We start from the raw sequence: 16,026 nt of genomic DNA, 5'->3' as shown, positions 1-16,026 counted from the left end.
AAAATTTATAGAGTGTCAGTTTTTATTCAAAACTGTCAGTTGGCCAGGTAGTATTTCATGCTTTGTGGGTCAGTAGGCAAAACTGAGATACTATGCAGTTACTTATATAACAGCCATTTTAAAATGTACAAACCATTCTTAGCTTCTGGGCTTACAAAATAGGTGAGACAAGATTTGCCCCATGGACTATAGTTTGCCACCCACTTGTTTTAAACTAAAGTACTTAGAAATTTTTTTAAAGATAACACTGTTACTATGATTTGAAATTTACAAAATGCCATTTATGCTTCATTCATTCAACAAATGTTTATTGAGTCTCTGCTATCTGCTAGGCCCAATGCCAGATGCTACAAAGGTGTGTTTTACAAGGCAGGAATCACTAACCCATCCTACAGCTAAGATGTTAAGACTCTGGCCAAGTAACTTGTTAAACTTACTCAGCTAACAAGTGAAGGAAAAATATTATTTGTTGAATTGTACCCTCTTGGCTCAATAGTAGAATCCATTCATTAATTAGGGGTTTTCTTACATTTACCACAGTATTGAATATTGAAAATGTCTTGGCTGGGCACAGTGGCTCATGCCTATAATCCCAGCACTTTGGGAGTCTGAGGTGGAAGGATCACTTGAGCCCGGTAGTTCAAGACCAGCCTGGGCAACATAGGGTGACCACATCTCTGCAATACATAAAATTAAAAACTTAGCTGGGTGGGGTGGCATGTGCCTGTGCTCTCAGCTACTCGGGAGGCTGAGGTGGGAGGATTGCTTGAGCCTGGGAGTCGAGGCTGCAGTGAACCATAATCACATCACTGCACTCTAGCCTGGGCAGCAGAATAGGACTAATACTTTGCTTCTAATTTATATATTTGCTGTGAGCTACAGCAGCTTTTTATATGTGTCTATTATGTATGATTTATGCTTCATCATTTAAATATTGATGTGGATTATGATGACTTTTAGCAAAGGTTTCATTCATTCAGTTGATTGATTTTTCTTTTTCTTTAGGTATGGTTTGGAGAAGATCTGCCTCTAAGTCCTCGGAGTCCTCTGACTCCCAGACACGGACCAGGATTGGCTAATGTTTGTCAGTATGATGAGTGGATAGCTGTGAGGCATGAAGCCACTTTGTTGCCCATGCAAGAAGATCTGTCAATCTGGTTATCTGGTTTATTAGGTGAGGCTTGAAACAATACCCAAAATTGTATTATCTTATTCAATATGCATTTATTGAGAGCCTTACTCCTTGTCAAGGAGTGATTGTTACAGATGCTGGGGATACTCTAGTGAATGAAATATTCAGTGCCCTTGCTCTCACCAAGGTTACGTTTCAGCTGGGGAAATAGTCTGATTCACCTTGAACCTTGGGTCTTGAATAGTAGGAAATTTGCGATTTAACTGAAGAGGTCAGTAAGCTTTGAATAATGAACATTTTCACTGTTAATATTAAAATCATCTTTAAAAATTGTATTGGTCTAATTTTTTTTTTTTACTGATTTCCTCCCAGCTTGACCCACCTTAGTCTTGTATAAGCCATGAACTTTGAGTGAAACTTACACTGTAGGTTAAATGATTACAATTTCTGAGGCACTGAAGGATAGAGCCATATGAAACCTAGGAAGAAATGTCAGGTTGGAGAATGTCTGGCATAATATTTTTTACTCTATTAGAGAATATGATGAATGCTTTAAACTTTCTCCCCAGAAAAATTTTATTTTAAATAATTTTATGTAGAATTCTCAAGTTTTCATGAAAAAGAATATCTTAAAAGATATAGCCCTTCCAAGATAATTAAATACCAAATACCCACTGTAGTTGTCTATTATCAGTTTGATGGATAATGTTTAGAGTTTATTATGTAATAATAATGTTTTTAAAGAAGACATTCTAGAAGTAAAAAGTTAGTATTCCCTGGGTATTTGTTATGGTATTGTCTTTAATTTTAAAATTGCAACCAAGTCCATCTTATTTATTGAGACTGTTTTTCTTGTGCAAGGAATATTAATATGCAGTGAATTTATTTCATTTTAAATGAAATAAAATCGATGTCAGTTTTCTTTATTTTTTCTGTACTTCTACATTACAGATATTTTTGTTCATTAACTGGCCATTATTTGCTATTTTAACTGTACCTTCTAAGAGTAAGTATTTAGAGTCTGATCTGATATTTTTCTAGTGTTTTGCTGTAATCTGATTCTATGTAATTAATTTTAACCATATTGTTTGAGTTTTTCTTTCTAGAAGAATCTTAACTTTGAAATATATTTTTAGGTATTAAAGTTAAGGCAGAAAAATTATTGGAAGAACTTGATAATGGAGTACTATTATGTCAACTGATTGATGTTCTTCAAAACATGGTGAAAACATGCAACTCTGAAGAATCAGGGGTAAGTAAATGTTTGACAGTATTGATTTTATGTCTTGGTACATATTAATTTATGTACATTTCTTATCTCTAGAAGGTTGTAAACTTCCATGCCAACTGCCTATGAGATGTTAAATAATTTACTTAACCCTTTTCAAAATCTGGAAAAATGTTCTCTTTCATAAAATGAGATTAGCAGTTACCTTAGGATTTATTTGTGAGAGTTCAATCAAATTAAATGAATGAATGTATAGATGGTGTCTAACATAGTGCTTGATGCATAGTAGATCCAGCTCTTCTTGAGAACATTAACATAACTTCCTTGTGGAACTGTTGTGAGGGTTAAATGGGAAAAGAGCTTGTGATGGTTCCTGGCACACAAGTAGCAGCTGCTATTATTATTATTTTCTTCTTTATACATTCTCCATATATTGCGTTGGTAAATTTTATAAATATTTATTGGATAAATAATAAATTTTTTAGACAGTTTTCATTCATTAACCCTGAAGTCATGATTTGAAGTAGATAAGGTTTCCTGTCTTTTCATCAAATGTAGGTATTCTCAAGAGTTTGGAGTCTGGAAATTTACACACAGTTGGTGGAAATATAAAGGAGTATCATCATTCTGGGGGACAGTGGATGATATGTGTGTGTATATATATATATATGTATATCACTGAAAATAAAGTATATCTTGTAAAAAATATTTTGTGGGTACATATACTAGGTGTATATACTTATGGGGTACCTGAGATACTTTGATACAGGCATGCAATAAGTAATAATCACATCATGGAAAATAGGATATCCATTCCCTCAAGCATTTATTCTTTGTTTTTACAAGCAATCCAATTGTACTCCTTTAGTTATTTTTAAATGTACAATTAAACTATTATTGACTGTAGTCACCCTGTTGTGCTATCAAATACTAGGTCTTAATAATTCTTTCTAACTATATTTTTTGCACCCTTAACCATCTCCACTTCCCCCCACCTCCCATAACTCTTCCCAGCCTCTGCTAACCATCCTTCTGCTATCTCCATGAGTTCAATTGTTTTGATTTTTAGCACCCACAAATAATTGAGAACATTTGGTGATTTTCTTTCTTGCCTAATGTATTTCACTTAACATAATGACCTACAGTTCCATCCATGTTGTTGCAAATGACAGGATCTCAGTCTTTTTAATAGCTCAGTGGTACTCCATTGTATATATATGCCACATTTTCTTTACCTAGTCGTCTGTTGATGGACTTTTAGGTTGATTCCAAATCTTGGTTATTGAGAACAGTGCTTCAGAAAACATGGGAGTGCAGATAGTCTCTTTAATATACTGATTTCCTTTCTGTTGGGTATATACCCAGTGGGTTGTTGGGTCATATGGTAGCTCTATGTTTAGTTTTCTGAGGAACCTCGAAACTGTTCTCCATAGTGGCTGTAGTGATTTATATTACCACCAGCAGTGTATGAGGGTTCCCTTTTCTCCACATCTTTGCCAGCATTTGTTATTGCTTGTCTTCTAGATAAAAGCCATTTTAATTGGGGTGAGATATCTCATTGTAGTTTTGATTTGCATTTCTCTGATGATCAGTGATGTTGAGCACCTTTTCATATACCTGTTTGCCATTTGTGTGTCTTTTGAGAAATGTCTATTCAAATTTTTTGCCCATTTTTAAATTGGATTATTAGATTTTATCCTACAGAGTTGTTTGAGCTCCTTATATATTCTACTTATTAATCCTTTGTCAGATGGATTGTTTGCAAATATTTTATCCCATTCTTTGGGTTGTTTTTCAATGTGTTGTTTCCTTTACAGTGCAGAAGCTTTTTAACTTGATATGATTCTATTTATTTTTGATTTGGTTGCTTCTGCTTTTGGGGTATTACTCACGAAGTTTTTGCCCAGACCAATATCCTGGAGAGTTTTCCCAATGTTTTCTTGTAGCAGTTGCATAGTATGAGGTCTTAGATTTAAGTCTTTAATCCATTTTTATTTCATTTTTATATATGGTGAGAGATAGGGGTCAAGTTTCATTCTTCTGCATGTGAATACCCAGTTTTCCCAGCAGATTTTATCGAAGAGACTGTCCTTTCTCCAATCTATGTTCTTAGCACCTTTGTTATAAGTGAGTTCACTGTAGTTATCTGGATTTATTTCTGGGTTTTCTTTTCTGTTCCATTGGTCTGTGTCTCTTTTTATGCCAGTACCATACTGTTTTGGTTGAAGTTAGGTAATGTGATTCCTCCAATTTTGTTCTTTTTGCTCAAGATAGCTTTGATTATTCTCGGTCTTTTGTGATTCCATATAAATTTTAGGATCTTTTTTCCATTTCTATGAAGAACGTCATTGGTATTTTGATAAGGATTGCATTGAATCTGTAGATTGCTTTGAGTAGTATAGCCATTTTAACAATATTGATTCTTTCAATCCATGCACATGGAATATTTTTCCATTTTTTGGTGTCCTCTTCAATTTTTCATTAGTGTTTTGTTTATCGTAGCGATATTTCACTTCTTAGCTTAAGTTAATTCCTAGGTATTTAATTTTATTTGTGACTGTTGTAAATGGGATTACTTTTTATTTCCTTCTCAGATTGTTGGCACAAAAATGCTACAGATTTTTGTATGTTGATTTTGTGTCCTGAAACTTTATTGAATTTGTTTATCAGCTCTAATAGTTTTTTTGTGTGTGGGGTCTTTAGGTTTTTCTAAATATAAGATCGTATCATCTGCAAACAAGAATATTTGACATCCTCCTTTCCAGTTTGGATGCAAAATCTTTCTTTCTCTTGTCTGATTCCTCTAGCTAGGACTTCCAGAACTGGGTTGAATGACAATGATGAAAGTGGGCATCCTTGTTGTGGTCCAGACCTTAGAGGAAAGGCTTTCAGTTTTTCCCCATTTGGTATGATACTAGCTGTGGGTCTGTCATCATATGGCTTTTATTATGCTGAGGTGTGTTCCTTCTATACCCAGTTTCTTTAGGGTTTTTATCACAAAGGGATTTAAATTTTATCAAATGCTTTTTCAACATCAGTTGAAATGATATATATGGTTTTTATACTTCATTCTGTTGATAAGATGTATCACACTGATTTATTTGCATATGTTGAAACATCGTTGCATCCCTGGGATAAATCCCAGTTGGTCATGATGAGTAATCTTTTAAATGTATTGTTGAATTCAGTTTGCTAGTATTTTGTTGAGGATTTTTGCAGCAACATTCATCAGAGATATTGGTCTGTTGTCTTCATTTTTTGATATATCTTTGTCTGGTTTTGGTGTAATACTGGCCTCATCAAATGAGTTTGGAAGTAATCCCTCCTCTGCTGCTTTTCAGAATAGTTTGAGTAGGATTGCTATTAATTCTTCTTTAAATGTTTAACCCAAAGAACACTAGGGCTTCAGCAGTGAAGCCCTCGGGTCCCAGGCTTTTCTTCCCTGGGAGGCTTTTTATTACGGCTTTGATCTTGTTAACTTGTTACTGGTCTGTTCAGGTTTTGTTGTCATACAGTTGCTCAGTATGATCCTTTAAATTTCTGTGGTATCAGTTGTAATATCTCCTTTTTCATCTCTGATTTTATTTGGGTCTTCTCTCTTTTTTTCTTAGTCTGACTTAAGGTCTGTCAATTTTATTTATCCTTTCAAAAAACCAACTTTAAGTTTTGTTTATCTTTTGGTATTGTTTTTGTCTTTCAATTTTATTTATTTCTGCTGGTTTTGATTATTTCTTTTCTTGTACTAATTTCAAGTTGATTTGCATTTGCTTTTTAGTTCTTTAAGATGCATTGTTAGGTTATTTATTTTAAGTTTTTCTTCTTTTTTGATGTGGACACTTACAGCTATAAATTTCCCTCTTAATACTGTTTTCACTGTATCCCATAGGTTTTGGTATTTGTGTTTTCATTATTATTTTTTTCAAGAAAAATTTTCAGTTTTCTTCTTAATTTCCTCATTGACCCACTGGTCAGTCATTCAGGAACATACTGTTTAATTTCCATGTGTTTATATTGTTTCTGAAATTACTCTTGTTATGGATTTCCAGTTTTATTCCATTATGGTCAGAGAAGATGCTTTATGTTATTTCAGGTTTTTTTTTAACGTTTTAGGACTTGTTTTGTGACCTAACATATGATCTATGCTTGAGAATGATCCATCTGCTGAGGAGAATAAAGCAGCTGCTGAATGAGATGTTCTGTAAATATCTATTAGGTCCATTTGTTCTATAGTGAAGATTAAGTCTGATGTGTCTTTTTTGATTTTCTGTCTCCGGAAGAGCTGACCAATGCTGAAAGTGGGGTGTTGGAGTCTATCTCTCTCTTTAGCTGTAATAATATTTGCTTTATTTATCTGAGTGTTCTAGCATTGGGTGCGTATATATTTACAATTTTTATATCCTCTTGCTGAATTGACCTCTTTGTCATTGTATAATGACCTTCTTTGTCTCTTCTTATGGGTTTTGTCTTAGAATTCATTTTGTCTGATATAAATATAGCTACTCCTGTTCTTTTTCGGTTTCCCATTGGCATGGAATATCTTTTTCCATCCCTATATTTTCAGTCTATATGTGTCTTTATAGGTGAAGAGTGTTTCTTGGAGGCGACAGATAATTGGGTCTTGCTTTTTCATCCATTCAGCTACCCTGTGTCTTTTGATTGGAGAATTTAGTCTATTTACATTCAGTGTTATAACTGATAAATAAGGACTTACTCCTGCCATTTTGTTGTTTTCTGGTTGTTTTTTGGTCGGCTCCTTCTTTCCTTCCTTCCTGTCTTTCTTTTAGTGAAGGTGATTTTCTCTGGTGGTATGCTTTAATTTCTTACTTTTTATTTTTATTTTTTGTGTATCTGTTGTATGTTTTTTGATTTGAGGTTACCATGAGACTTGCAAATAATATAACCCATTATTTTAAACTGATCGCATAAGCAAATGAACTATTAATAGCAAAAAGAAAACTAATAAAAACTCTAACTTCATCCCCTTGCTTTTTAGTTTTTGTTGTTTTTCTTTATGTCTTATTATACTATGTCTTGAAAAGTTGTAGTTATTAATTTTGATTGGTTCATTGCTTAGTCTTTCTACTTTAATATAATATTTTACATACCATAATTACAGTGTTACAGTATTTTGTGTTTTCCTGTGTACTATTACTAGTGAATTTTGTATTTTCAGATGAGTTCTTATTGCTCATTAAAAGGCAAAAGATTTATATGCTCTGAAGAGAAACCAGAGTATTCTTATTGCTCATTAACATCCTTTTCTTTCAGACTGAAGAACTCACTTCAGCATTTCTTGTAGGATGGTCTGGAGTGGATGAAATCCCTCAGTTTTTGTTGTCTGGGAAAGTCTCTATTTCTCCTTCATGCTTAAAGGATATTTTCACTGGTTATACTATTTTAGGGTAAAAGGTTTTTTCCTTCAGCACTTTAAATGCCATGTCACTCTCTCTTGGCCTGTAAGGTTTCCACTGAAAAATTTGCTGCCAGACATACTGGAGCTCCATTGTATATTATCTGTTTCTTTTCTATTGCTGCTTTTAGGATCCTTTCTTTATCCTTGACCTTTGGGAGTTTATTAAATGTCTTGAGGTAGTGTTCTTTGGGTTAAATCTGCTAGTGTTTTATAACCTTCTTGTACTTGAATATTGGTATCTTTCTCTAGGTTTGGGAAGTTCTGTGATAATACCCCTTTGAATAAACTTTCTATCCCCATCTCTCTCTCTCTCTGCCTCCTCTTTAAGGCCACTAACTCTTAGGTTTAGCCTTTTGAGGCTATTTTCTAGATCCTTTAGGTATGCTTTGTTGTTTTTTATCTTTTCTTTTGTCTCCTCTGTATTTTCAAGTAGGCTTCCTTGAAGCTCAGTAATTCTTTCTTCTGCTTGATCAGTTCTGCTATTAAGAGACCCTGATGCATTCTTCAGTATGTCAATTGCATTTCTCAACTCTAGAATTTCTACTTGATTCTTTTAAATAATTTCAGTCTCTTCGTTAAATTTGTCTGGTAGTATTCTTTCTCTATGTTATCTTGAATTTATTTGAGTTTCCAAAACACAGCTATTTTGAATTCTCTGTCTGAAAGGTCACATATCTCTGTTTCTTCAGGATTGGTCCCTGGTACCTTATTTATTTGGTGAGGTCATGTTTTCCTGAATGGTCTTGATGCTTGTAAGTGTTCATCAGTGTCTAGGCATTGAAGAGTTAGGCATTTATTGTAGTCTTTGCAGTCTGGGCTTGTTGTGTCCATTGTTCTTGGGAAGGCTTTTCAGGTATTCAAAGGGACTTGGGCCCCAAACCCAATAATGCCGTGGTTCTCGCAGACTTATAGAGGTACCGCCTTAGTGATCTTGGATAAGGTCTGGAAGAATTCTCTGGATTACCAGATAGAGATTCTTGTGTGTGCATGTGGGTTTTTTTTTTTCCTTACTTTATCCCAAACGAATGGAGTATCTCCCTTTGTGCTGGGCCTCCTGGATCTGGGGATGGGGGGACACAAGTACCCCTGTGGCCAACACCACTGAGACTGCACTGTTTCACACCTGAAGCCAGCACAGCACTGGGTCTCGCCCAAGACCTGCTGTAACCACCACTTGCCTACCACCTAAGTTCACTCAAGGCCCTAGGGCTCTATTATCAGCAGGTGTCACAGCTAGCCAGGTTTGTGTCCCTCCCTTCAGAGTCATATTCCCCCAGGCCCTGTTGGGTCCAGAGATGCTGTCTGGGAGTGAGATTTAAGTCTTTTTTTTTTTTTTTTTTGAGACGGAGTCTCGCTGTGTCGCCCAGGCTGGAGTGCAGTGGTGCGATCTCAGCTCACTGCAAGCTCCACCTCCCAGGTTCACGCCATTCTCCTGCCTCAGCCTCCCGTGTAGCTGGGACTACAGGCACCCACCACCGCGCTTGGCTAATTTTTTTTTGTATTTTTAGTAGAGACGGGGTTTCACCATGGTCTCGGTCTCCTGACCTCGTGATCCGCCCGCCTTGGCCTCCCAAGGTGCTGGGATTACAGGCTTGAGCCACCGCACCCAGCCTGAAGTCTTAAACCTTAGGAATTTACCTGATGTTTTGTTTTACTGCAGCAAAGCCAGCACTCAGACCACAAGCCAAAATCCTTCCCACTCTTTCTTCCTCTTTTTATGGGCAGAGGAGCCTCTCCCTGTGGCTACTACCACCACGGGCCCATGTGGGTTTCTGCCAGGCCACTGCTAATAGAACCCAAGGGCTCTTTAGTCAGCTTGTGGTGAATGCTGCCAGGCCTGGGACTTACCCTTCAGGGCAGTGGCCTGCCCTCTGGCCCAGGCCAGTTCCAGAAATGCTGACGAAGAGCCTAGGCCTGAAGCTGGGGACCCCTCAGAGCTTGCTTGGTGCTCTACCCCACCGTGGCTGAGTTGGTCCCTAAGGCACAAGACAGAGTCTGCCTTACTTTTCCCCCTGTCTTTCTCAAACAGGAGGAGTCTTTCATTGTAGGCACCAATACTGGGAATGTATTCAGTCCCACCTGAAGCTAGCATGTCTCAGAGCCCAACACCCATGGCGTATTACCTGGGTATCACTGCTGGTTATTCAGGGCCCAGGGATTCTTTACTCAGCAGGCGATGAATCCTGCCAGGTCACTACTGTGACAAGGCAGCACTGAGTTCAGTGTAAATCCTCCAGTTGCTGCGCTGTCTCCCAAGTGCACAGCTTTCTCTGCACCTTGTGGCTGCTGCCAGTGGATGGGGGAGGGGTGGTGCAAGCACACACTTAGCCACCCTGGTTGATGTCTCAGTAGGTCATATGCTCCTCCCCTCTGGTCCACTGGCTCTGAGTCCAGCTCAGCACTGGGCTTGCCTAGGACTTGGAATTCTTGTGGCCTAGACCGCCCCTCAGTTCACTTAGGTCCCCAGAGCACTCCAGTTTGTGGTAGCAAGGCTTGTCTGAACTCAAGCTCTGATTACTATAATGGGTGAGTCCCCTCTAGCTGGGGTTGGTCCAGATGCTTTCTCTATGGGCAGACGTCAGGTATTAAAGCCTGGTTCTGCCTTCTGCTGAACCAGAACAGCAGTGAATTCAATGTAAAGCCTCAAAATCACTGTGCTCTCCCTCTCCCAAATACACAGGTACTCTGTGCCATGTGGTTGCTGCCGGAAGATGGAGGAAGGGGTGGGCAGTTTAAGACTGTCTTTCCTGCCCTCTTCAATGTCTCTCTCAGTGATACGAAATTAAAATCAGATTGCTCATTTGATTTTTGATTCTTGTAATGGTGCTTTTTGTGTGTAGCTAGTTGTTAAAATTTGATGTTCCTATGAGTAAGACGAATGGTGTAGGTTAGTATGGGGCTATCTTGCTCTGCCCCCTAAAGCACATCTTTTGATACATAGTTCTACTTGTAGCAGTTTATTCTGAGAAGATAATCAGAAGTTTGTGAAAGTGATAGTACAAAAATTAGGAACAACCTAAATGTTCATCAATAGAGAAATTGTTAAAATTTAATTATGGTAACCAGACACATTGGAATATTATATATTCATTAGAAACAATTTTTTAAATATGTTATTTTGAACCCCAGATGATGTCTACAACCTGTCATTTCGTGTATATGCACACACACACACACACAAATCAAATTGAAGAATGGTTTATGTGACATTTTGTAGATACAAATATGTGTATAGTTGTGCATAGAGATGTCTTGTCAAAATGTGGGTGAGAGGATTTCAGTTGATACTTTGTATTTTGCTATTGGTTTGATTTTTTTTTTTTTGCAATGATTGTCTATTCTGTATTCAATCAGGAAAAAAAACTCCTAAGGTTATTTTAGTTTTGGAAATAAATAGTAACAGGAAGGATATACAAGGAACTGGTAATAGTGGTTAACTCTAGGGAGAGAGAGGAACTGGGGGTAGGTGAGAAAAAGACTTAATATCCTACTATACCTACTGCATTAACAAAGATCATATTCATGAATTGCTTATTCAAGTAAAAATTTAAACCAAACCAAAACAAAAAAATCTCTTAGTCTCAGCAGAATTATCTAAATACTCGTGGAGCAGGTAGTAAAAAAAAATTAAGATTCTGTGAAACTTAGATCATCAGTTTTCAAAGAACTTTAATTAAGAAGGAAAAACTACTTCCTTATTTGATAGTCTCCTCAAGAAACTCAGAACCATCTTTATGAATCTGCATGGAAGGAAGTAAGCAAAAATGGGTGTCTGTGATTTTTTTTTTTTTTTTGAGAAAGAGTCTTGCTCTGTTGCCCAGGCTGGAGTACAGTGGCACGATCATAGCTTACTGCGTCCTGGAACTGCTGGGCTCAAGTGATCCTCTCACCTCAGCCTCCTGAGCAGCTGGGACTTTAGCTACGTTCAACCACATCTGGCTAATATTAAAAATAATATTTTGTAGAGATGAGGTCATACTATGTTTCCCAGGCTGGTCTTGAACTCCTAGCCTCAAGCAATCCTTCTGCTTCAGCCTCCCAAAGTGCTGGGGTTACAAATGAGTCATCATACTCATCTCTTAACTTTTAACATAGCAAGAATTTGAGGTTTATATTGAACTATGTGTAGAGAGACATACCATTGAGATGTGCTTTGCAATTATTAGGCTGTCAGTTTTTATTTTAATTAAGATTCTTGCGTCATTTTAAAAAGAAAGAGGTGAGAGATGTTTGACCCTACTGCTAATTTTGACCAAATCTTTTTTCTAGGAATCATTTTCTGGAATACACTTTAAAGCAGTAGTCCCCAATCTTTTTGGCACCAGGTACCAGTTTCATGGAAGACAGTTTTTCCACAGATTTGGGCGGGGGTGGTTTTGGGATGAAACTGCCCCACCTCAGATCATCAGCCATTAGATTCTCATAAGGAGCACACAACCTAGATCTCTTGCGTGTGCAGTTCACAATAGGGTTCGAGCTTGAATCTAATACCGTCGCTGATCTGACAGGCAGAGCTCAGGTGGTAACACTTGCTTAGCCACTGCTCACCTCCTGCTGTGTGGCCTGATTGCTAACAGGCCACGGACCGGTACCAGTCTGTGGCCCAGGGGTTGGGGACCTCTGCTTTAAAGTAAAATAAAATAGTTTTCAAAACTATCTTTTTTCTCTAAAGTTGAGTACTTTTTGGTTACAGGTGATGGATTGAACATTTATTTAGTAATATCAAAATGAATGTTGAATGAAAATATCCTTGATACATTTTTGAAATTATTCTTTTGTCTTTTCCAGAATTTTCCAATGAGAAAAGTGCCCTGTAAGAAAGATGCTGCATCAGGTTCATTCTTTGCTCGGGACAATACCGCAAACTTCCTTCACTGGTGTAGGGACATTGGGGTTGATGAAACTTACCTCTTTGAATCCGAAGGTTTAGGTAAGTGATGTTGTTGTCATTCTTGTTTTTAATGCTTACTAGGATGCTTTAATATCCTTCACCTCTAATTTTTCTTTCCAAATAAGGACTCAAATGCCTCATCTCATTTTCCTAGAAAAATGCATAATTTGAATATATGTACAACTATTGGAGAATCAGATACTAAATCAAATGTATTAACCTTTTCACTTAAAGATTTTATGTGTCTAGAATGCCCTAAAATTCTAAATTCCTAAATGAGTTGGCTACAGGAAGGTTCTGGACTAATGCTTTAGTAATTAATATTTTCGTTAAGAATTACTCTACCAAGCCCAAAAAGTAGTAACTTCCCTTTAACGGATAATTATGGAAATGACAGAAAGCCTAATAATGTGTTATCATGGTGTTTAGCTTTACCTTACAAACAACAGCTGCCAACTTGATTATCTAATGGATTAATATTTTTGACAATTCATTTTGAGAAGTCATGCTCTGTTGAAGAATTATTGCTATATTTTCTCATTTCCTTGAAGTCAACAGAAGCATCTGTGCAGTGACTAAAGCGGTAGCTATTTAAGTTTTATACTATATTTGAAAGCATTTATATGTGTGTACATACACACACACACCCACCCCCCACGCCCAGACATTGAATTCATAATGTGATAAGTGCAGCAGTGTACCAAGGGCAGGGCTGTGGGAGTTGTCTGCCCTGGTAGAAGTTTTATCACTGACATAGTTTAGGATTGCTGGTTTGTGGTGATAGTAAAAAGCAAACTGACTGTTTGTTGGTTGTATTATTATTTTAAAATTCTCTACTGACAGTACACACCCTTATTGCCCTCACACAGGGTAAGCGGCCTCCTGTTTGCTCTGCATCTGGGCACCCCTATCCAGTGTAGAGCAAGCATGGGATGCTATTTTATCCGTCTGTTTGCACCTTGCTTTAGATCCAGATGGGCTGATCATTATTGACAGTGTAGTTGATGTAATGGCACATCTACTTTCTAGAGATCAAAACAAAGTGGAAATGCTTTGAATTCTGTAGTTTCTAGTTTATTATTTCTGAAAGGACGTAAGATTGTTGTATATTTCTCATTTTCAGTAGAAGGGATCTTCTCACTCTCCTAAAGGTCAGTATAGGACTAAGTAAAGCACTGCCAATACCAGTATTCATTTTGAGGCGTTGAACCGATAAGCTGATGTTTTTACTCTCCAGAGGTCTCAAAGATGAGCCTCTTAATTTTTTACACTTTGCTACTAGCAACTCAAAGCTATTTTATGAAACAAATATACTATTTTAAGGAAGTTAGAAAGTATTTAGAAAAACAAATTTAGTAAAAATTTTAGGATAAATTCCTCTGTTGGTATGAATTTTAAACTCAAATGTAGGCTTTTTATTGCTTTGAAAGAGTATACTTTGTGCTTGGGGTGTATAATAGATGCTATTCATAAATCAAAGAACAATTACCATTTCTTTTTTTTTTTTTTTTTTTTTTTTTTTGAGATGGAGTCTCGCTGTGTCGCCCAGGCTGGAGTACAGTGGCGCGATCTCAGCTCACTGCAAGCTACACCTCCTGGGTTCACGCCATTCTCCTACCTCAGCCTCCAGAGTAGCTGGGACTACAGGCGCCTGCCACCACGCCCGGCTAATTTTTTGTATTTTTAGTAGAGGCTGGGCTTCACCGTGTTAGGCAGGGTGGTCTCAATCTCCTGACCTCATGATCTGCCAGCCTCAGCCTCCCAAAGTGCTGAGATTACAGGCGTGAGCCACCAAGCCCGGCCAACAATTACTATTTCTATTGAGGGAATCAGGGCACATGCAATTCATGCCCATATTGCACATGATTAGGTTAGGATTCAGAAGTTTCCTAGAGTTTCTAACTTTAAGGACTGGAACAGAAAGGTAGATGATCCACAACTACTATATCATTGCATTTAGCATGTGTTCCGTGATCAGGCCTTTTTAAAAATTGTTTTAAGAATCTCCGTTTACCTTTATATTGCATTGCCTTTTACATTTATTTTTATTTTAAAAATTGTATTAAAATGCAAGTAAAGTTTACTATCTTAGTCTGGGTGCATTGGCTCACGCCTGTAATCCCAGCACTTTGGGAGGCTGAGGCAAGTGGATCACCTGAGGTCAGCAGTTTGAGACCAGCCTGGGCAACATGGCGAAACCCCATCTCTACTAAAAATACAAAAATTAGCTGGGCATGGGGGTACACGCCTGTAGTCCCAGGTACTCAGGAGGCGGAGGCAGGAGAATTACTTGAACCTGGGAGGCAGAGGTTGCAGTGAGCCAAGATCACGCCGCTGCACTCCAGACTGGGTGAAAGAGTGAGACTCATAAAAAAAAAAAATTACTATCTTAACCATGTAACCATTTTTAAGTGTATTAGGTTTCTTTTGTAGTAGCATAAAAATTGAGATATGCTGTACATAATCTAAAATTCATAATTTTATTTTATTTATTTATTTATTTTTTTATTATACTTTAGGTTTTAGGGTACATGTGCACAATGTGCAGGTTTGTTACGTATGTATCCATGTGCCATGTTGATTTCCTGCACCCATTAGCTCGTCATTTAGCATTAGGTATATCTCCTAATGCTGTCCCCGCCCCCCCACCCCCCACCCCACAACAGTACCCGGAATGTGATGTTCCCCTTCCTGTGTCCATGAGTTCTCATTGTTCAATTCCCACCTATGAGTGAGAACATGCGGTGTTTGGTTTTTTGTCCTTGCGATAGTTTACTGAGAATGATGTTTTCCAGTTTCATCCATGTCCCTACAAAGGACATGAACTCATCATTTTTTATGGCTGCATAGTATTCCATGGTGTATATGTGCCACATTTTCTTAATCCAGTCTATTGTTGTTGGACATTTGGGTTGGTTCCAAGTCTTTGCTATTGTGAATAGTGCCGCAATAAACATACGTGTGCATGTGTCTTTATAGCAGCATGATTTATACCCTTTGGGTATATACCCAGTAATGGGATGGCTGGGTCAAATGGTATTTCTAGTTCTAGATCCCTGAGGAATCGCCACACTGACTTCCACAATGGTTGAACTAGTTTACAGTCCCACCAACAGTGTAAAAGTGTTCCTATTTCTCCACATCCTCTCCAGCACCTGTTGTTTCCTGACTTTTTAATGATGGCCATTCTAACTGGTGTGAGATGGTATCTCATTGTGGTTTTGATTTGCATTTCTCTGATGGCCAGTGATGATGAGCATTTTTTCATGTGTTTTTTGGCTGCATAAATGTCTTCTTTTGAGAAGTGTCTGTTCATGTCCTTCGCCCACTTTTTGATGGGGTTGTTTGTTTTTTTCTTGTAA

General features: G+C 37.6%; 1 protein-coding gene across 8 annotated transcripts in view; it reads left to right on the top strand.

Annotated features, from left to right (window-relative positions):
• Positions 1 to 16,026, top strand: part of GAS2L3 (growth arrest specific 2 like 3) — a 62,641-nt gene that overhangs the window by 26,167 nt on the left and 20,448 nt on the right. For all 8 annotated transcript variants that reach the window (XR_009209115.1, XM_058425916.1, XM_032168902.2 and 5 more), the window contains 3 exons: positions 1,006 to 1,174; positions 2,269 to 2,384; positions 12,562 to 12,703. Coding sequence is in view for 7 of the 8 variants with exons in the window: in XM_032168902.2 (XP_032024793.1) it covers positions 1,006 to 1,174; positions 2,269 to 2,384; positions 12,562 to 12,703 (427 nt within the window). In the remaining variant the exon portion in view is untranslated. The remainder of the gene's footprint in view (positions 1 to 1,005; positions 1,175 to 2,268; positions 2,385 to 12,561; positions 12,704 to 16,026) is intronic.

The sequence above is a fragment of the Hylobates moloch genome, unplaced genomic scaffold, assembly GCF_009828535.3.
Source record: "Hylobates moloch isolate HMO894 unplaced genomic scaffold, HMol_V3 SCAFFOLD_12, whole genome shotgun sequence".
Lineage (NCBI taxonomy): Eukaryota > Metazoa > Chordata > Mammalia > Primates > Hylobatidae > Hylobates > Hylobates moloch.
Note: the sequence above shows the minus strand (reverse complement) of the source record. Positions and strands in the feature narration are given on the sequence as shown.